Source organism: Eubalaena glacialis, chromosome 1, assembly GCF_028564815.1.
Source record: "Eubalaena glacialis isolate mEubGla1 chromosome 1, mEubGla1.1.hap2.+ XY, whole genome shotgun sequence".
In the NCBI taxonomy this organism is placed as follows: Eukaryota; Metazoa; Chordata; class Mammalia; order Artiodactyla; family Balaenidae; genus Eubalaena; species Eubalaena glacialis.
Genome location: NC_083716.1, coordinates 15,586,319 through 15,609,790, shown reverse-complemented (window position 1 = coordinate 15,609,790; position 23,472 = coordinate 15,586,319). Strand labels below are relative to the sequence as shown.

General features: G+C 34.7%; 1 protein-coding gene across 1 annotated transcript in view; it reads left to right on the top strand.

Moving 5' to 3' along the window:
• Window positions 1-23,472, top strand: part of ATRNL1 (attractin like 1) — a 701,048-nt gene that overhangs the window by 18,017 nt on the left and 659,559 nt on the right. The window contains exons 2-5 of the mRNA XM_061191223.1: window positions 7,609-7,692; window positions 8,864-8,977; window positions 15,981-16,109; window positions 17,461-17,669. Of these exons, the coding sequence (XP_061047206.1) occupies window positions 7,609-7,692; window positions 8,864-8,977; window positions 15,981-16,109; window positions 17,461-17,669 (536 nt within the window). The remainder of the gene's footprint in view (window positions 1-7,608; window positions 7,693-8,863; window positions 8,978-15,980; window positions 16,110-17,460; window positions 17,670-23,472) is intronic.

Here is a 23,472-nt window from a genome sequence, read left to right as displayed (position 1 = left end):
AATCTCTACCCAGCTGGAATGTACAGGTGATGTTAAGAGTAAGAAGTGAAGAAATAGATTGGAAACTAGGTGTTTGCGGTCAGAGTGTAATCTTGGAGCGTAAGACTTCTGAATTTTAGAAGAACAGTTCCAGGTGGTGAAGATGTCCAAAGTGTGTAATGGGAGTTCTTTGCTCAAGTGGCATGGAGGTGAACATTTTTCAAGCTGAAGAAGAGATCAGGAAACTACAAAGGGGGAATTGCTCCTTCCTTATTGTGGAAGTGGTAGGAATTTTCCCCCCTTACTCCTATCTCTTGATGGTGAGGAAGGATTTTCCATCCTTTTATCTTGGTTGGTGTCAGCCCCTCCATGTTTCTAGTAGAGTGAAAGTGGCAAAGAGGAAACCTCTTTGCAGTAAGTAGAGGCAAAGGTAGGCTCTTGGTAGGGGCTTTTGCTAGGAATGGGTGATGAAGGTACAGAAGGATTTCAGGGGCTGTGGTGAGTAGAGTTTTCTTTTAAGTCTGTGTAATTGTGCCTCTGAAGGTGAAGAGGATGGGACAGAGTGGGTGGTTTTCATGTACTCCTGTTGTGTAGCCTAGGTGGGGAAACATAACAGTTCTTTCACATCACCTCTTATAGGTGGGAGATAAGGGTTATAGTTGTAGCTCCTAGAGTATATGTTTCTTTAGAGGAGGGGAGATATATTTTAAACTAAGGGTAAGGAATTTCCCAACATAGCACAGGACTGGGTCAGTTCGAGTAGGTGGGGTGGTAGAGAAATAGAGGGGTATTGGGGAAAGAAATCCCCAGTAGTGTTAGATTTCCTCATATGCAGTTTGGGAGGTATATTCCTAACTAGGAAGATAGATTATATTGTAGGTGATAGTTGCAAAGCTGCCTGTTCTTAAATTTCCGGCTTTATTTTCTTATTAAAAGAGCTATATATTTCTTGACTATGTATTAAGGTACTTTTTGAATATGTTATACTTTTCTTCTTCCATTCGAGAAGAAATTGAAATAGAAGTGGTTGTGTAAGGTCATGGAACAAATTAGGATTTTCTTTAAAATTAAGTCTCTGAGGCTCTAGACTGTTATCATACAGGCTTAATTTATGTCTGATAATTTGTATCATTTGATTCAGCCCTGATTTGGGGTTTTTATAATTTAAATTATAGCAGTATTTTGACTTTAAGGGTTTGTTACAACTGTCAATTAGAAACTAGGGAGAAGGATTGTTTAGTGGACCCTATTGATGGATCTAAGCCTTGTTTAGATCAAGAGGAACTTTTATACAGAATTTATATGAGGTTGTGATCATAACATTTCTAAATCTTAATTGATATTTTCTATTTGTTGAGACATCATTTTCCTGGTTTCCTGTAGCTATTGTCCATGATTTCCTTTAGAATTTTTGAGTATATTTAAAACAGTTGATTTAAAGTGTTTGTCCAACAAGCGCAATTTCTGTGTTTCCTGAAAGACAGTATCTGTTAATTTCTCCTGTGAATGGGCTATACTTTCTTGTTGCTTTGTATGCTTTGTAATTTTTTTGTTGGAGACTGGGCATTTGATTATTATAATGTGGTAACTCTAGAAATCGAGTTCTTCCCCCTCTTCAGGGTTTGTTTTTCTTACATGTGGTTGTAGTTGTATATTTGTTTAATGACTTTTCTAAACTATTTTTTGTAATGACTGTATTCTTTGTTTTGTGTGGTTTCTAAAGTCTCTGTTCCTTTAGTTTATGGTAAGCTAGTGTTTTGACATAGATTTCCTCAAATGCCTGGAGTCAAGAAAAAATAAAGAATTCTCCCAGTCTGTGCAGATTGACTCTGTTGGGACACTGCTTCAGTGCTTAGCCACATTGTTTATGACTCTGCCTTACCCTTCACTTCCTTCTTGCTCTGAGTCTGAAAATTAGCCAGAGGTGGAAGTGTAGAGTCTTCTCAGGTCTTTTCTGAGCTTGTAGTCTAAGAAAAGTCTCCCTGGGCATGCATGTGGCTTCTCAAATTCCCATATCAAAATAATTGATTTTCAACTTTTTAATATATACATTTAGAGCTATAACTTTCTCTCTAAACAGTGGTTGAGCTTCATCTCATAAATTTTGATATGGTGTGGTTTTAGTGTTAACAATTAAAAATATTTTCTAATTGTCCTTGAGACTTATTAGTCTATTGCTTAATTGTCAAACTTTTGGGGATTTTAAGTTTATTTTTGAATGGTCACTGTATATGGGGCTGCCACTAATTACATGGCTTTTAAATACATGGTTCCTGTAGCCAGTTGTCATTGATTGATTACATTGATTTAATTCAATTCTGGTGTTACTGCTTGTTGTGGCTTAAGAACAAGTACAGGCAGACCTCAGAGATACTGCTGTTTCAGTTCCAGACCACCACAATAAAGCCAATATTGCAATAAAGCATCACATGAATTTTTTGGTTTTCCCAATAATATAGTTGCACATAAGAGTTATGTTTACATTATATTGTAGTCTATTAAGTGTGCAATAGCATTATGTCTAAAAAAACAATGTACGTACCTTAATTAAAAAATACTCTATTGCTAAAAAATGCTAACTATCATCTGAGCCTTCAGCAACTCTCAATCTTTTTGCTGGTGGAGAGTTTGAACTACTGTGAGAATTACCAAAATGTGACAAAGCGATACAAATTGAGCAAATGCTATTAGAAAAATGGCACTGATAGACTTGCTCCATGAAGGGTTGCCACAAACCTTCGATTTGTAAAAATTGCAATATCTGTGAAGCACAGTAAAGTGGAGTACAAGAAAACAAGATACGCCTGTAGTCATTTAAAGAGGGTGAGAATTTATTTTTCTCACTGTCAGCCCTGGTTTCTAAAAGACTTTTGCAGGCCCAAAGGGTTAAATAAATCTAGAGATTCAAGGTTCTCAAGTACATCTACCAGGTGGCACCCTCCTAGGTATCTGGGCACTATCTTTAGCACTGAAGTCTTGCCAGGGCTGTGAACTAAACTTTTTCTGTAATTCTGCTCCTCTCATAATCTGGTCCTGGGCTGGTTTTCCAGTTTGGTCAACCCTCTGGCCTCAGAAATAGAGTCTCTTTAAATGTTACAGAGTCCCCTGGTATTTACACTGTATCTAAAATTGGTGGTTGGTGAATTGAATCTTATAGGATCTTGGGGCAAGCTGCTTATGGGTCGGTGTCTTAGTACAGGCACTCTGCTGCAGTTTTCTGCCTTTAGCATATCAATGGCTTTTAACATCAGTCAACTAATTCCACAGTCCTTGTAACTACCCTTGCTATTCTATTTCTCAAATATTAGAGATATCACATAAGTCTATTGCATTAGTCAGTGCATCACCTTCCTCTGGTATCCTCTCTCAATTCAGCAAAAGTGAAAGTCTTTGTCATTGTGAGCTATAGCATGCCACAGGTTATTGCCACTCTCTCTACCACCCCCAGTGTGACTCTTGTTGCCATCTGGCCAGTGAGTGATCCAGCCCCAGAGCCCATCTTGAAGTTCTGCTTCCTGGTACTGTTAGTTTGGTCACACTCCCCTCCACTACCTTGAAGCAGATCCTGAGATAAGAATTGAGCACATGTAGTATATTTGGGAGATTCGGGGACACTGACAGAAGTGAAAGAAGAGAAGGAGCCAATAAGGGAGGTATGTTATCAAGTCAGGTACCACACTGGGTGACTGGAGCCAAATCCCACAAGGAAGTGCACTTCATATTATTGCAGCAAAGAGATAAGCAAGTTTGGAGTTTTTCCAAATCATTCATTGGCTAAGGGCTGCCCTGGGAGGATGTTGATTCACAGGCACTTTCAGCCCACCACATGCATAGGAAGAGTGGGTTCTAGTAGATAGAGGGAGCCCTTCAACATAGATGCAGGTGCTGGCCCGAGAAAGTCAGGCTGGAGTGTATGGAAATGGTCAGAGGGTCTGAGAGGATATGGTGTAATGCTGACACTGTTGGCAGCTGTCTATTTTCAGCTATGCAAGATAATATGAGATTACTTTCTGAAGTTGTACTGATTTATCCTATGAGAATTATCTCCACATCCTTGCCAATATTTGGTATTATTAATCTCTTTAATTTTAGCCATTCTGTTGGGTGCATAGTGGTACGCTATTGTGATTTTATTTTGCATATCCTTTATTATTATTGGTTGGTTTGGGTCCAATCAGGAAAGAGAATCACACAGTAATTTTAATAGGAAAAGTTTAATGTAAAGGATTATTGACTGTAACACAGATTGGAACCGAGAAATTGGCTAGTAAGAAGTAAAGAGAACTCTGCAAAATATAGAAGTAGTAGATACAAGGAGCAGCCACTACTACTGTTATGGCTGAGATAGAACTCTTACGTGAGAGTCCCTGTGACCTGGCCTGAGATCCAGACCTTGTTGGGAGAGCAGGCTGTGGCTTACTGAATGGCAGAAAAGTCACTGTAAAGCTGTACCTGTGGAACTTGCTTGACATCTGCCCTTTGGAACTTGCCATGGTTACTTACGGGATGCTGGGGAAAGCTGTTCACAGAGTGGTGTCTCACTGGAGGCCTCTGCTGCAGAACTGCCTGAGGGGAAGTGCTGGGGGAAACTGTTGGTGGCTGGGTGCTGGTGGCCATCAGGTACGTAGGAGCCTAGTACCTAGTGCTGCAGGAGCTTGTTGAGTGAGTACATTGGAACCAGGAAGCAAATCTGTTTCCTCCTGCAGTCTCTCCAGCGTGCTCTATTGACAAAGCCTGCAGGCTTAGCATCCTGCCGTCTGGAAAAAAAAATACTTAAAGGGCCCAGATCCATTTTCATAAAGTAGGCAAAAAGTCTGAATTTTGAGGTGGGAGGCAATGGATAACTGGCACAGTCTGCCCTTTAATTATTCAGCTTCTTCTGTATGCATCCTTCTAAACACGTGAACTCCCCAGCAACCAACAAAGCTGTATTTCTGCCTAAGAAGATACACTTTTTCCAAGTGAAGTTCTCATCCTTTGTCCAAAAGGAGGAAACACACGGTTTCGAGAGTCATTGTATCTATCACTGGTTATGTTAATTGCTCTTCATATTCAGTCATAGTCACACTAAATATTCCATTATCTAAAGTCTAAGTTGTAAAGTTACAGCTTGTAAATAAAATAAAAATGTGAAGGAGAGAGGATGTGTGTGTGTGTGTGTGTGTGTGTGTGTGTATGTGTATCAAATAGAAACTATGTAAAGTTGTTAGGATACTTACCTATTTAATTTGTTAAAAGACCATAACTGATGTGTATGATTCTGTTCTTCCACTCCCCATACCATATTTCCCCTGCCCTCAACTAGAATCTTGGCTCCTTGGAGTTTTACTTGGTGGAGTGACCCACACCCAATGGGTTGAACCCTCAATCATCCTGCTGTAGTTTGGATATTTTTTATGGACCTGTCTTCTAGATCTCTTATCCTCTTTTAGCTGTGTTTAATGTGTTGTTAAACCCGTCCATTGAATTCTTAATTTTGATTAATGTAGTTTTCAGTATTAGAATTTCCATTATTTTTTTCAAATATACTGTTACTTTTTACAGTTTTCAGTTAACTGCCGAAATTTTAAATCGTGTCTTTTGCCTTTTTGAACTTAGTACGTCATATTTGTTTTATAGGGCACATCTGATAATCTCCACAATTGGAATATCTTCAGGTCTCTTCCTGAAGATATTCTGTTGGTTCTTGTTTTGTTGTCTTCTATCTTTATGTGTCTTATTATCTTTGATCATAGTAGACATCTTATTTGAAAAATTATTGGTAGAAATAATTTGAGGACTAGGATAATGTTACCTTTCTTAAGAGAATATTTTTGTATCTTCCGTTAGGAGCCTTGGCATAATAGTTCTAGTATCACCTTAAGCCACTGGTAGGTCTTGGGGTTTTCTGTCATCCTGATGACTTGTAGCTGGGCTGCAGTCCACGTAATGGCTGGTTTCTGGAACACCTTTACCCTTATAGAAAATCTTTGTGTCCCAGTTCAGAGTGCCGTGTTGTTTATTTGAGCCCCTACCTTTTGTAGGTTATTGCCTCCAGCTTTTGTCCCCCTTCTTCCTTGAGGCTGTCAAAAGTACTCTCAGCCTTTTGGCAGTCTCTAATAAATAGATAAAATTCTCCATAACAGAAGTAGCTCTGGATGCCTGGTTCCTCTTTAAAGAATTTGCAACTTCTGGATCTTGGCTTAGTAGGTCTTATCATTGAGTTACTTATAAGATTTAAAAATTGTTCTTTAGCTTTTTAAGTTATCTTCAGTGGAGGTTTGTCTGAATTAGCTCATCTGGAGCTATTATTGGAAGTGAAAAATCAGGGCAAGTATTTAACTTGTTATTTAAAATGTGCTTCAGTTTTCTCATCTGTAATATGGGATTAATAATTACTTACTATCTTGAGGAGCTTTTGAGATTTTTAAGTGAGGTAATAACACATTATGAGCTTACAGTAATACCTGATACTATAAAATGCTCAATTTATTATTATATTACTTTGAGAACATTGGAATGTTTAAAAACTTTTCCAAGCATGAATTAGCCCTTTTTTAAACCCAAACTAATTTGCAGGCATTACGAAAGACTTTCAAATAACAATTTACATTAATTGACCTTTCTGTTAACCCTGATTTAGGCAAGTGAAACTCTTTTCCTTTAATGTTTTTGAGACTCTACGCTACAAGGAAAATTTAATTTTGTCTAAAACTAGATAATTACCCTGATATCTGTGTATACATGTATGTATGTATGTATAAATAAATATATGTGTGTGTATGTATATGGGGATATATAAAGACTGATAAGCCATTGTGTGTGTGTGTGTGTGTATGTGCATGTGCACGCGTGCGTGTGTGTGTGTGTATGTCTACATAAATACATAAAGGCTAAATGGGAAGATATCTTAGTTATTTAAAATATTGTCTTTTGTTGATAAAATATAATTGGGCTGGAGCTAAGGAGAACAAAATGAAGTAGAATTGGGTTATTGTTTAAATATTTTAAAATTCTGAAAATTTGAAGCTTTTCTAAATATCTTTTTCTTTTTTGTGTTTAAAATAGAGGATAATTACAAAACCCTTGATTTACCCTATTTTTAAAATTGACTGAGTTCTTGGACTAGATATAAAGTTGATGAAAGAAAATGATTCTAAAAACAGGTAGCTGAACTCAGTAAAGTCTGGTGACAGCTACTTTAGTCTTGCTGCATGAAAAGCAAACATAGCTAACAATGTAACCTCCAAAAGTGCTAGGTACATATACTATTTCTCTATTCCATAGATCTGCATCTTTCAAAGTGCATTTGATCTTCTTTCTTTTGCATCCATCTAATTTTTGTGCAGAGGAAGTTTAACTTAATCTATTTTGCATCAGCATTGAACCCATCTGTATAATGTTCAGTCTTTCAATGTGTTTTTCCACTTTGTAAAATGAAACAATCATAATATATAAAAATTTAAAGAAATTCAAAATAAGTTTCCTTTGAGATTTAGAGAGATGATATATGGCAATCTGAAAATTTTCTTAAGTTGTAAATAAATTCTCCTGTTTGGAAGTTTGGTTTAGTGTCTTTTTAAATTTTTTACGCTACTGTGTGTCTTAAAGTTACTTTAAGGTAATCATTTTCATGATTTTGTTTTCTAGGTTAACAGAACCTTCTGGATATTTAACAGATGGTCCAATTAACTATAAGTATAAAACCAAATGTACATGGCTAATTGAAGGCTAGTAAGTATACAATTTGCATTAAATTAATTTATTCTGAAATGATAAAGAAGGTGATTATATCAGTGTTAAAGCATTAAAATATAACAACTTCATAGTTATACAGTTTATTCTGTTGTTTATTATTGGAAAACATTATTCATGATGTTTTAAAATGGGATTGATAAATTTTAGATATAATGTTTAATGTAAATTACAATACCCTTTTACTTGTGATAATAGTTTGATTTTTACATACATTTATTTTTAAGTTATGTTACTATGGCATTAAGTCAAGTATGCATTTTTGGCTTCTTTTAAATCGCTTGTTATGGAATTTGAAGACTGCATAGAAAGTGTAAAAATATTCCATGCTGAATTATGCCATTGGTTCATACTATTCAGCATTTTAGCTCTAAGGGTGTTAAAAAAAGAACATTTTGTAAAAGAGAGAGTTAATTGTCCTTTTAGAGGCATTTTTCAGTAATTAGGGCTTGAGACTGAATTTATCTATTTAAACATATTATGAATGGATCATAAATGATATGAGTTGTTTTTGAACTATTTTATGATTTTAAAGAGTGTATTTGGAAAACTGGGTTTTTATTTTTGTTACTTTAAAGGTTTTTTAAAACTTCAAGGTTATTAATTCCCTGTGTACCTGTGGTCTCATATATTTGCTAACAAATAAGAGTATACTGTATTGAGACCTTTTGATTAAAATTTGAAGACCTTATTAGTACCTCTAGTTAAGAGTTCATAGAAATAAGAACAGTCTTGAGTGTTGAATTTAAAAATCAACTTTATTCAGTACAATTTGCATACAATGAAATACACCCATATTAAGTGTACAGTTCAATAAGGTTTCAGTAATGTATACAATTTATGTACCTCCACCTTAGTCAAGACATAGAACATTTCCTGTTGACTAAATTTTTATGAGACATAGAACATTTCCTCTTGACTAGATTTTTAGAAAAGGGTGATACATACATATGGCTGGTTGATACATTTTGGAGTTGTATATCATTTTTACAAATTAGATATGACTGGTTATCAATCTTTTATACTGATGACTTATGGATTTATAGCTAAATTATCTATAAATAGGTTTTTAATAAAATACTCTAAGATTTCTTTAGACCGTGCTTTACATATTACATATTAATTTTAAAATATTTTAATTTTTTTTCAGTCCAAATGCAGTGTTAAGATTAAGATTCAATCATTTTGCTACAGAATGTAGCTGGGATCATATGTATGTTTATGATGGAGATTCAATATATGCACCTTTAATAGCTGTACTTAGGTGAGTAGTTATGTTTAATTGATGAATTTATAGTCAGTTGTAGAAAAGTAACTGTATAATTTATTAATTTTAAATATATACTCATCTTTACTGCAAAAATAAATTTAGCATAGGCGTTGATGGCTAAACTTCAAAGATGGTGTAAGACTATGATGATACTGTGACTGTCAACTTAGGGGTATATATAATAATGTAAACATTGATATAACAGAGATAAGTAGTTACTGTTTCAGAAATGTAGATTTATTAATAAATACCCCTTATTCTTGCTGTACATAGTTCATTCTTTTAAAGTGAATTGAATCTGTTTTCAGAACTATCTGTATTTGGATAGATTAATGTGAGTTCTAGCTGACAAAGGAATTAATAGATATATATTTTATAGTTATCTTTTTATTTTAGAGAAATTATAAAATTTTAAATTCTGTAAAAAAAGGTTAAGTTATGCTTTATGTAGTGGTTTAATAAAGAAGGTGTTTCTATCAGTTCTCACAGTTTGGGAATTTTGGTTGTTTCCAAATATTTTATTGTTAGTAGTCAGGTAGTAAGATTTAATTTAAAAATTTTAAAATCACAGCATTTTCAGTATCAATTTAAAACTCTTTATTATGTATGTACAAATCATTATGAAATGTTTTATAAACAGGAGAGAATATATTAGATAGAAACATTTTTGAGCATATAGTGTAGATTTAGTGTCCAGTTTAACTAACATGATTGTTGACCAGAGTTATTCATTACATTATTCCTTACTTTTGTTACTTACACAGTATCTCTTATATGTCCTGTCATTGTTAAAAATTTAAATATGGGTAAAAGCTTATTGTTCCCTTCAACATTTTTTATTTTATTTTTCTTTTTACTATTTATGTTGTAAATATTCTGTTTTAACAGGAATGTAAACTATTATTTTTTTGGACAAATACGTAAGGGCTGTGTTTCCGAATGACTGTTTCAAAATGACTCCTTGAGAACTTAGATGCTTATTCTGTGATATTGCTATGGCTCAAGATACTTGTAGAACTTAATTTTTGAGTTGTTTGAAAATTATAGAAAGGGTATTCTGGAGTAACCCTTCATCTAACACCAATAGATAGAAAATGGAGCAGAGCCTTGTGAATAATTACATTGTAAGATAATTTATTGCAACAATTAGATAAGATACTAGGTTCAAACATTTATTTTTAGCAATTTAGATGTAACTGTTATCATTCCTCTATTTTTATGACATTATTGACTGACCATCATTTAGATGTGTGCCTTTTCATTTGTTTTTCTAGTAGTTGTGATGACTGCATTAATTAACAGTGATTCATTAACACTCTTACCAGTCATTTCTTGATACTAAAGGAAGCTTTTGTAAGATAATTAGCAGGATGGGATTTAGTATATGACTGTGAAGGTGGAACCAGTGACTTTTCATCAGCAAGTATTCCTGTTAACTATCCTGAGAGAAATGGAAAACTCATGTTTATTGAATATCCACTTGAATCTAAATACTGTACTAGGCAGTTTAAATGTCATCAGTCCTTGTTAGGATATTGTGGAAGAAGTACTATTATCCCCCATTTATTGTTGAGAAAATTGAGACTCAGAGAAATAAAGTTTTACTTCTAATAGATGGTAGAGCCAGGATTAGATCTTGACAATCTCCGGACTTAAAAGCCTATACTGTTTGTACTTCATTTTACTAAGAATTCAGAATCTAAATGTTTGAATTATTCCAGCTGTATAAGAATTTATTATTCAACAAACATTTGATAACCTCCTCAATTCAAGAGACTGTCATAAGCCTGGAGGATGCAGTAAGGAGTAAGATACAGGCCATTGCAGACACCAGCTACCTGAAGTTGCGCCCAACTTTATAGGTTAAGTGCACAGTCCTTCACAAAACTGCCCTCACTTCAGATAACAGCTGCAAGTTCAGGGGCCTCCAGGCCACCTGCACTTCTGACCAGCTGGCTGCAAATTTAGAGGTGCCTGTGACCCCCTCAGGTTCAATAATTTGCTAGAATAACTCACAGAACTCAGGAAAGCTCTATACTTATGATTATAGTTTTATTATAAAGGATAAAAATCAGGACCAGTCAAATGAAGAGACACATAGGGTGAGATCTGGGAGCATCTCAAAGCTGTGTCCTCAGGACATATGTTACCTCCCCAACATATCAGTGTGTATTGCCACTTAGGATGCTCACCTGATTTACAGGTGTACAGAGTTTTTTGGAGGTTTCCTTTTGTAGGCATTATTGATCTAATCATTGGCCATAAGGCTGAACGTAATCTTTAGCCCCATTCTGACTCTGGAAGTCAGATTGATTTCTTGTGGCTTAAAGCCCCAGCCAATCACATGGTTGGTTTTTCTGGTGTGGCCAGCTCCCATCCTGAGTCACCTCATTAGCATAAACTCTGAGCCCACCATGAATAACAGAGACATTCCTATCACTTGGGAAATTCCAAGGATTTGGAGGCTACATCACCACACAGTAGTTGGGCACTGGTGGTGGTATGTAAACAGATTTTTTACACAGCACAATAAGTGTTATAATCAGGTTATGAAAAGAGTGCTATATGATTTCAGAAGTAATGAATTCGTCATGGTGAGTTTCATCATGAGTAGAAGAATGACAGACAAAGTGTGGGGGTCAGATAGGACATTCTAGGTAGAGAAAAACATACGTACAAAGGCATGTACACACTAAAGAACATTATATTTTGTGACAGTAGTAAGTAGTTACGAGTAACTTGATCATAGGAAATGTGAAGGGATAGGTAGGTGCCAGATTACCCAATAAATGGTAATCAGTAACATCTACTGAATACTTACTATGTGAGGGGCAGTGTGCAAGAGTTCTTTATATATATCAAGTCATTTAATCCTCACAATAACCTTTTAGGTAGGTATTATTATTGCCATTTTGTAAATGGAGAATTAAGGCACAGAGAGATTCTGTGAGTGGCCCAAAGTTGCTTAACTGGTTGGTGATAGAGTCAGAATATGAGCCTGATTTTATAATGCTGTAATCACTGTAGTGTTGCTTTCTTGTTACCACACTAAAGAAATTGGACTTTATTCTGTAGGAAAGACTTTTTAGAATATGGAGAATGGATTGGAATGGAGACCTGTTATTTTTTATTGTGTGCTAGACAATCATGTGCTGGACACCATGTTTGTAAAGTCATAGGTAGTGATAATTTGAGGCCTAGAAAGTTATTATATTCCCAAAGAGTGCCTGGGGACACTAGAAATCCACAATCAACTGAATTCTAATTCAGGTGTTGAGGTAATTCACACCAAACTGAAGTTCAATCCCCTGAAGGGCCTGTCTTCTGCTAGTTCACTTTTACACCTAGTCTTTGGGGTCTCAGGTCAAAGTGAGGGCCCTGTGTTCCACTTTTTGGTTTCCTAGCTATGTAAAACAGCCCAGTTTCTTAGCCCTTCAGACCTCACCTCCAACTTTGAAATCAGTGAATGCCCATAAGGAGAAATGGCTCTAATTCGTGGGCTTATTACCCTTTTCTTAGTTCTCCCAGTACCTTCAGGCTGAATTTTTTTTTTTTAATTTATTTTTTAAATTTATTTATGGCTGTGTTGGGTCTTCATTTCTGTGCGAGGGCTTTCTCTAGTTGTGGCAAGCGGGGGCCACTCCTCATCGCGGTGCGCGGGCCTCTCACTATCATGGCCTCTCTTCTTGCGGAGCACAGGCTCCAGACGCGCAGGCTCAGTAATTGTGGCTCATGGGCCCAGTTGCTCCGTGGCATGTGGGATCTTCCCAGACCAGGGCTCGAACCCGTGTCCCCTGCATTGGCAGGCAGATTCTCAACCACTGCGCCACCAGGGAAGCCCCAGGCTGAATTTTTTTAACTGTCATTTTTTCTAGTTGACTTCAGTGGGAGGGTTGGTTGGTCCAAATTGGTATGTTATGTGAGAAGTGTGAGTCCTCTTTCATTTACTGCTTTCACAACACTTATAAACAAACAACCAAGCAAACAAATCTGCTCTTTTCATCTGTTTCAGAGGGATTAATCATATCTGTTATAAACATCTGGGAATATTATTTTTAGTAATGTACTCATTTGATATAATCTCACTGCAATGAAAAATATATATGTGTAACTAAAACTGGTCTTAAAGAATTTTAATTGTGTTGACAGACTCCTTTTAAAATCTTTTGTTCTTTCACAAACATAAGCTAGTTGATGTTGTAATAATTATTACAACATCAAGCATTGATTACTTTTTAATTTGTTTGCTTTTCAAAATGTGTTTACAAAATAAATTATTTGACTATAATATTTCATTTTGTTCTGTCAAATATGATTTGAATTAGGGAATTCAGTTCCTGGTGGTGCCTAAACATAAGTTTAACAGTGTCTAAAGGCATTGACTATTTTGAGTAATGTAATTTGTTGTTAGCAGCTTCTTTTCTTTCTCAGATTTTATGCTTTCATAGATTTAGAGAGGATAGTATGTATAAATAAATGAAGATACATAGTTTCCCCCATGAACAAGTAGGGTTAAAAAGGGAGAAGTACCAGTTATTAATTTAGAACTCCTGCTTTTATACATTTACATTTCTCCCCACAAACTTCATTTTCTTTTGTGTGTATGAGTAATATTGTCTTTTGGAATAATTATATATTAATGTAATTTGCATAAGTATGCAAAATTCTAAAGAAATATAAAAAGTGTGTATTTTAAGATGAACTAAAATACTTAGATTAGTGTATTGGAAATGTACAACTTTAATTAGAGTAGCATTGTAGTCACTTAGCTGATGTGGAATGTTCTATCTAGCTTCATGAGAATTTGCAACTAGTGGGGAAAAGTAAGGCTATAAGGTCACTTGTTAGAGTACCAAGGTGGTTTTATTTTATTTTATTTATTTAATTGAAGTATAGTTGATTTACAATATTATAGTAGTTTCAGGTGTACAACATAGTGATTTGATATTTTTATATAGATTATACTCCATTTAAAGTTATTATGAAATATTGGCTATATTCTCTGTGCTGTAATTACATCCTTGTATCTTACTTATTTATACTTAGTACTTTGTACCTCTTGATCCTCTTCCCCTATCTTGTTCCCTCTGCCACCCCCCTCCCCACTGGTAGCCACTAGTTTGTTCCCTGTATCTGTGACTCTGTTTCTGTTTTGTTATATTCATTTGTTTGTTTTATTTTTTAGATTCCACATATAAGTGAAAACATATAGCATATGTCTTTCTCTGTCTGACTTAATTCACTAAGCGTAATACCCCCCAGGTCCATCCATGTTGCCGCACATGGCAAAATTTCATTCTTCTTATGGCTGAGTAATATTCCATTTGTGTGTGTGTGTGTGTGTGTGTGTGTGTGTGTGTGTGTGTGTGTGTACCGTATCTTCTTTATCCATTCATTTCTTGGTGGACACTTAGGTTGCTTCCGTATCTTGGCTTTGTAATAATGCTGCTAAGAACATTGGGGTGCATATATCTTTTTGAATTGGTGTTTTCATTTTCTTTGGATATATACCCAGGAGTAGAATTGCTAGATCACATGGTAGTTCTGTTTTTAATTTTTTGAGAAACCTCTGTACTGTTTTCCATAGTGGCTGCACCAATTTATATTCCCATCAAGAATGCACGAGGGTTCCCTTTTCTTCACATCCTCCACAACATTCATTATGTTGTCTTTTTGATGACGGCCATTCTGACAGGTGGGGGGTGATGTCTTATTGTGGTTTTGATTTGCATTTCCCTGATAATTAGTGATGTTGAACATCTTTTCACATGCCTGTTGGCCATCTGTATGTTTTCTTTGGAAAAATGTCTATTCATGTCTTCTGCCCATTTCTTAAACAAGGTTTTTTTTTGTTGTTGTTGTTGTTTTTGATGTTGAGTTGTATGAGCTCTGTATATATTTTGGACATTAATCCCTTATCAGACATATCATTTGCAAATATTTCCTCCCATACAGCAAGGTTGTCTTTTCATTTTGTTGATGGTTTCCTTTGCTGTGCCAAAGCTTTTAAGTTTGATTAGGTCCCATTTGTTTAGTTTTGCTTTTGTCTCCCTTGCTTGAGGAGACAGGATCCAAAAAAATAATGCTACAACTTACGTCAAAGAGTGTTCTGCCTATGTTTTCTTCCAGGAGTTGTATGGTTTCTGGTCTTACATTTAGGTCTTTAATCCATTTTGAGTTTATTTTTGTATATGGTGTGAAGGCATGTTCTAATCTCATTGTTTTACATGGAGCTGTCCAGTTTTCTCAGCACCATTTGTTGAAGAGTCTAGCTGTTCTCCATTGTATATTCTTGCCTCCTTTGTCATAGATTAATTGACCATAAGTGCGTGGGTTTATTTCTCAGTTCTCTATTCTGTTCCGTTGATCTATGTGTCTGTTTTTGTGCTAGTACTCTTACTGTTTTGATTACTGTAGCTTTGTAGTATAGTCTGAAGTCAGGGAGGGTGATACCTCCAGCTTTGTTCTTTTTTCTCAAGATTGCTTTGGCTATTCAGGGTCTTTTGTGGTTCCATACAAATTTTAGGATTATTTGTTCTAGTTCTGTGAAAAATGTCATGGGTATTTTGATAAGGGTTGCATTGAGTCTGTAAAGTTTGGGTAGTAGCTTTGGGTAGTATGGACATTTTAACCGTATTAATTCTTCTCCACAGTGGCTTTAAATGAAGGTTTACATATGACTTAAGTTAATGATTACCCTATAGTATTATGACAGGATGGATGGAAGGACAAAAGGGAGATATGGGACATTGCAGTCCAAATGGTGAGAAGAGAAAAAGGAATATGGTGGCATGAGAGTAGATGTTAGTCTGTTGGCAGCAGTAGCAGAGCTAATTGGTGAGAAATGGCTAGGAACTCATTTTAGATTTATTCTTCTAGTTGCCCATTCTAATGTAGATACTTAGTGATTCTGACAAGAATATTTTGAGTAAATTTTGTGTGATTAACTGTCATATGTACATTAATATACAGAGTGTTCAATTTTGCTCTTTTACAGTGGTTTGATAGTCCCTGAAATAAGGGGAAATGAAACTGTGCCTGAAGTTGTTACAACGTCTGGCTATGCACTGTTACATTTTTTTAGTGATGCTGCATATAATCTAACTGGCTTCAACATTTTTTACTCGTAAGTATTTTTTCAAAAAAATTCATATTGTAACGATTCTTATAATTTGACATAAAAGAGTTTATTGTTTGTTTTTATAAATGTCTTATATACCAGGAGCAGGCTAGTGTGTTAAATTCCAAAATACATAGCATCTCTTCCTAAGTGACATAAAATTTTAATAATATATCCCAAAATACTGTCCAAGATTGTATAGGATAGTTTCTAAGTCTCAGGACACTATAGTAACAAGTTAAGTTTGGTTAAAAATTAATTACAAAATTAAAAATTTTTGGAAAACGATTAAGTAAATATATTATACAAACTTAGTGTAACTTTGCTGGTAATAACAGATGTGTAGGATTGCAGGGAGCCCTCATCTGCCCTACTGTGCTCCAAGGTATTTTATACCTAATTTGGAGAGTGAATGAGAGCTGAGTTTTCATAGTCCTTCTGTATTCCAAAGACTGTACTGGATGCTTTATATATATTATATTCTTTAATTCTCTTCTCATCAGTTCTGTCAAATGGGTATTTTTCCCATTTTACACATGAGGAAATTGAGGCTTAGGAGATAAGGTAAGTGGCTATATACCACTGTCTTCTCTAAAATTAGAAAATAGTATTTATTGAGCATCTATTGTGTAGACTCTATATACATTTTTATATCTGAAAGTCCAAGGGTGAAGTGAATTAGCCAGAGATGCTTTCAGTTGCTTTCATTAAGAATGGCCACAGAGGAACTTGATACATTTTGTTTGTTTGTTTTCTTCAGGAACGTAGAGAATTTTTCACGAGGAATAAAATATTCTAAATATCCTTGAATCAGCAATTTATTATAGGATTTATTTATATCAAGAATTTACACAAGGGAGAATAAATATATAGTAGAATATAATCAGTTAGAGAGCCTTAAAATAAAACTTGGTAAATATCCTTTTACTTCCATAACAGTGTATAGGTGATAGCATGCTGTTTAAGTATTATATAACCAGTTTAAATCTTGGCTTCTCATATTGTTTCAGGTATTCATGAATATAATTTTTTTCTGTGAAATATATATTCAAAGCAGTTGAGTACTTAAGTCTTTACAAAACAGTGTGCTTGGAACTGTATAGATCCTGCAGATGTTGAGTATGTAGTCTTGGTAGCAGAATAAACTCATTGAATGAACTGAGGCCAGTTACAAATATGTGTAACCGAATTGCTTTAGGGTTTAAAAGGTACAGAGTAAAGAATTGAAGTCGCATTGTAAAATTGCGTTAAATGAAGCACGTAGGCACAACATAAAAATTACAAAGTTAACAAAATATTAGCCAAAGTTCTTTTTCAGTTATCTTGAATTTGAATATATATGAATTATATTTTACAGAATCAACTCTTGTCCTAACAATTGCTCTGGTCATGGGAAGTGTACAACTAGTGTCTCTGTTCCAAGTAGAGTATATTGTGAGTGTGATAAATACTGGAAGGGTGAAGCTTGTGACATTCCTTACTGTAAAGCCAATTGCGGCAGTCCAGATCATGGTTACTGTGACCTAACAGGAGAAAAGCTGTGCGTCTGCAATGATAGTTGGCAAGGTAAGTGGCTTTTGAAACATTGATTTATGTATCTAATATATTAATACAAATTCTACACTCATTTGTTTTGCTGTAGTTTACACACCCAAATCTCATGTATTTGTTTTATTTTTAGAATTTCAGTAACAGTCAACTTCTTAATAGCTTGCTTCTTCACAAATAAAATCAGTAAAGATTTTGTCTACATGCTATTTTGAGAATCAAGTGAAGTTGTATATGAAACTCTTTAAATTGTAGACGTGTGATCATTATGATCTTCTTTAATTTTTTGTTGAGTTCCCAAAGATTTGGTGACGTGGCTGAAATTAACACATGGTACATTCAAATTTGATTTATAATGGATAATATAAGTAGTATATTGCAAAAATAGATGCTCATCTGGGAAGGTACTGGACTATATTAAACTTGTTTCTTGGGAAAGACTGACCTCTTGTGGCTATGTTTTAAAAGAACATAGAGTATTTTTAAAAGTTTAGAAGTTTTACAGCTGCTTATTGCAAAAGCAATGAGAAGAATTGGGGAAGAATTTCTAAACAATTTTTATAAATATATTATTAAAGATTAATTTTAGACTGCATTGAAGAGTTTTAGCTTACTTAAGTATTTGGGTATAAAATCATAAATCTTGTCATTGTGGAATTTAATGAAGAGATACGTCCTAGTTATCTATATACTTACCCACCCAGAACTTGCTTTGTGCAGATTATATTTACATATTGAGAGCTTACTTTGTGCCAGTGTATTAATCCTCTTGATGGGGGAACTTTGACTCAAGAAGTACATAATCCAAAGTTACATGATCATGTGTTATTATAATACAGTGTAACAGTAGTAGCAATAGTTCCTACCAGAGCTGTCTAAAGTAAAAACCAAAGAGAATGGTTTCGTATTCAACATTCTTGAGACAAGTTAGAAAAACTGTTACTGAGTGTGCTGAGTACTTATTTAGAGGAATTATTTTAGGCTTTCCATAAATTATGCCCATTTTAAACCCATGTTATTTCATTAAAAAATTAGTTGCTCCAACCATATGAAATACCAGTGATTTCTTATTGAATTGAATTTGATTTCCTACTATGATTATGACAGATACAAATTTCTCAGTGTTTTTAATTATATATATAAGGCATATATTTTGTTGAGTGGCTATTTTAATAAATCATGGCCTTTCTTCCCTTAAAAAGTGCCTTAAGGTATCTTTTTTTTCCGTTTCAGTCTTGAAACTAAAATAATGTCCTTTTCTATGGAGAGAATAGTACACCAAGAATATATTTAAATTAAGGCCTGAGAGATAGAAGTATAGCTTATACGCATGGTGTTTTTCTGACTGGTCTTCATCTGCTATTAGTCCCCATCTCATTCTAACAGTCTTGAAAGCAAAAGAGGGGTATATTTGTATAATATTCTCTATGAACAGCTCTGTCCTTTTCTGTTCTTTACTTCCTTTTAGTAGTTCTTCTTTAAAATGCTTTATTTTCTGGAGGTTTTGTAATACGTATCTGGTTGAAAATATTATCTTTTGTTTTTCTGGCTTTTGTTTATCAGCATTTCACATTGCATTATTCTTGTCAGGAGTGCCTGAAATCATAAAAATTCCTGGCTCTTAAATGTCTATAAGCAAGTGAAAATGGGGAAGCAAATGCTGGGTTTATTTACTTTTAAAGCAAAGTGATAATATGAATAAGTTTATATATATATATGTATTAACACATACACATATATGCATGTACACATATATTAAAAAAATGAGAATAATGATAAAGTGCTTTATTATAAAATATACAGAAATCAGATACATTTTTATACCACTATTAATTCTTTGTAATTAAATAATTCATCTCTGAATTGATATGAATGTTTTATGGGTAGTGTTTGGTGAAATGGATATTGTGCGTCTTTCAAGACAGATGATGTGCAGATTGGTTTCTTTGAGCCTCCAAACTGACTCCTGATTCTATATCTAAGGAAGCATAGCTTAAAGTAGGTGGGATTGTTGACTATATCACTAGGTTTTAATTTTAGATATATGGAATGGGAGAAATCATTGAGGGGAAATGGAGAGAGAGATTTGTTTCTAGGGCATCTGAGGAATGATCAAAGAACTGGAGATATTTGAAATGAGAGCTGAGGAGGCAATCTTTATGAGATTCAGAGTCTGGTAGTTTTTTTGTAATGTGTTATTTGGAACTGGATTCTTTGGGTTAAGAATAACAGATTGTTGCTACCTTCATTATATTTTATCCATTTATGTTGGTTAATTTTACTTACTCTGTTTGGTTCTGTGCTAGTGTATAAAAAGAAAATAAATGTTGTTTTCTAGAAACTGAGATTTTATTAAGAGAATCCAGAGGAAAAACCTAGATTTTTGTTAAGTCTTGAATCCCCTTCCTCACATTTCTCTAGTGCTTGTCCCACCTAGGCTTCACATCTCCTTGTTTTCCAAATTTAGTTTTTCTATGTAACATCTCCTAAGAGTTTTGCTTAGCCATTACTATACTTTTTTCCCCCTTAACTTTCTCATCTAAGTCTTTCTTCCTTAACCATCTGCTTTCACCTTTTTACTGTTTTAGGCAATAGGAGTATATTTTAAGACTAGATGGCACCATTAAAGTCAACTGTCCCCCTTTTTCTGTGGAGAGCACTTGTAACAACCAAAAGCTGAAATAGTAAAGAATATAGAAAATGCTAGTGCAACATTTTGAAAAGCACACAAGTTTATTGTATAATGTTTAATTTTGTTATAATGTATAGTTTTCAAAGACAATGATATATACATATCAAATAGATTACTTAAAGGGTAGAGACCTGTGTGGATTCATCTGCTTCTGTGACATCTTTCACTTAATAAAATTTAAGTCTTAATAAGTCACAGGAGGGAAAAAGACAACTTTGAAGAGCATTTTTTCTTTTAAGATGGCTTCCAAACATTGGGATAGATGAGGATTTTTTTTTTTTTTTTTTTTTTTTTTGGCCACACCGCGTGGCATGCAGGATCCTAGTTCCCCTATCAGGGATTGAACCTGTGCCCCCCTCCAGTGGAAGCGCGGATTCTCAACTACTGGACCACCAGGGAAGTCCTGAGGAATTTTTAAAAGGCATGAAAATCAAGATATAATAAATTGGATTTATGTTCATATGTAAATAATACAGTAGAACATTAATTTTCAAAGCAGACTCTCAGATACGGTGTGTTCCCACCCTCCGACCCCCGTCAACTCCCTAATCAGAGTGGCTCCAGGTTTCTCTCTTACATAACTTTAAAAAATCAGAACCACTAGAAGTCTTTGATTTGATTGTAAGCAACAGAAACAGTTCTGGCTTATCTGAGCAGAAAAGGCAGTTATTGGAAAGTATGTCAGGGACCACTATCTCCCAGCATTCATTCTTCCCTTCTTTTTAGTGATAGAATTGACTGAGTTTTTAACTCAGCACATGGTCTTCAGCTACATACCACATTTTTCCGCCTTCCTTGCGTCTAGTATGGTTATTGTGCTAAGTTTAGGTAAGTAGGATGTGAGTGGAAGTGCTGTGTGGGAATTTTACATCATTGAGATCTTTTCCAATGGCTGGTAAATGGCAGTAACTGTAGTAAGCAGTAGCGCTTGCCCATTTGCCTCTAGAATGTTTTATGAGAGAGGAATTAACTTTTAGTTTTTTTAAGCAACTTATTTTTTGTTCTCTAAACCTGTAATCTGACTAATACAAAAGGATATTGGGTAGCTCACAAAGGAGATGGGAAGGCTGGAAAAACCTTGGTTAGAAAGGGGTAGGTGTAACAGAAGGCTAGGTGGGTTGGTTCCCAGCAAAGATGAAGCCACAGGAAAGTTTGATTAGGATATTCCTGTTACTGCCACTGGACCCTGGGGTACCACCACTGGTGTCTTTACTGTGGATACTGTATGCTACAGGCTTGGGTAGAAAAAATTCTAAATTCTCCCCACATCTTTGTATCACTTTTGAAGATTTGAAGGCCTGCTTAGTAAAATCTACTTGGCTAAGCTTAGGTCTTATCCATACCTTGCTTGGCTGCCTTGAGATATAGAAATAGAGAATTTAACTTTTCTGAATTGTGTAGTGGGAAAGGATTCTGTTTCTGAACAAAATTCACACAGTGAGAGATTTTCCCAAACTAGGAAGGGGGTTCAAATGATTGGAATCTTCTAAATAAATTTAAAAATCCAAATAAAGTATTTTAAAGTGTAGATTGTTGCCATAACTGACAAGGAATGGGCTGAATAGTCCTCTCATGCCTACTCAGAAAAACTTTGCAATGTGGAATAGATGGTAGGAGTAGACAGGTTGAAAAGATAAACGAGCAGACTTCAGGGTACAATTCTTTTCTTAATCTATTACAACAGAACATTTTCCACCTGTTTTATAGAGATGAAAAACAGGTTACCAGGTTTTATATACAAGACCATTGCTTAGCCATTTAAAATTTGTCCCTGGTCCTTTCCTATTCCAGAATGCCCTGTTCAATCCTATCATTCAGTCCTTTTACATGTCTTCAGGATATTCTTTATAGATATTCAGTGTTCCTTTTCAGTGCGGTTCAGACACTGTTGTCATGTAAGGATTGAAGTTGGTTGTTTTCAGCCTTTAGATGATTGATTAAAAGACAGTATCTTAATATGTAAATCAGGTAATTTGATAGTTTCTTATAGTGTTTCCGATTCTTTATTGAAAGTTACACTTTGGATTTATCTCAGTTCAAAGAATGTTCTTTGTCCCTAAATATCAAAGAATGTTCTTTGTCCCTAAATATTTCAAGGCCTTTCTTGAAATTTTCAAGGCCTTTCTTATTTTTGCACTTCCCCCTACAACACCCTCACCCCTTAACATTTCTAAGACTGGGTCACATCCCCCCACGTGCTTTCATAGGACCCTATCTTTTAAATTTATAGCTTTTATCACATTTATGTTTGTATGATTCTTTATTATCTTTCCTACTGGAATACAAACTCCATGATGTTACGAATGACTATGTTTTGATCACCTTTATGCCCACAGCATCTTCTGTAGTGCCTGTTGTGTAGTAGGCGCTCAAATTTTGTTGTTGTTGAATGAATGAATTAGAAATGTATTAGTTGCTGGTTTAGTGATATGTGGACATTCAAGTATAGATGTTTTAGAAGACTAGTACTCCAATAACTTATGCAATTTACTTGATATATAAAGCATAATTTTAAATATTGAGGGAAACATTTGAATTTGAGCATCTCGTCAGTTATTTTCTTTCAGTCCTTTGGTTTTAGATTTTAGCATTTGCCATTGGGTGGCAGTATTGACTACCAGAGCACACACTTAGACTCCATGGCATTATTCAGGTTGTAAAAACTTGATGATTTTGTTTGTTTTAGAAAAATATAAAATCTTTTAGCTCAGATCCATGAATATTTTATCATACATTATTTTTTTTCTGGGTTAGTCATGTAACATATTAGGACAGAGTTAGTTACTTTAAGATAGTGTGTATAAGTACACATGAGACTATAGGTTGCTTTAAAGAAATCCACAGCATAGCTTATGCTTTCCTTTAGAAATTTAATAATAATGAACGTGATCTCTCTATTTAACTTTGTGGAGAGACAAGCAACAGATAATGTGCTAGATTAAATTCTTCTCTTTTTGTTCATTTTCCCCACCTAGCAAAAACAGCAAATCCAACTTTTTGCAAGAGGCAATAAGTTTTTATTCCTCAGCTACTTGAAAAGTTGTTTAAAAATAAAAATAGTATTGAGGATGTATATATAACAAGCTTTATTTACTAATTCATTCATTTATTTTTGTTCATTTTATGGAA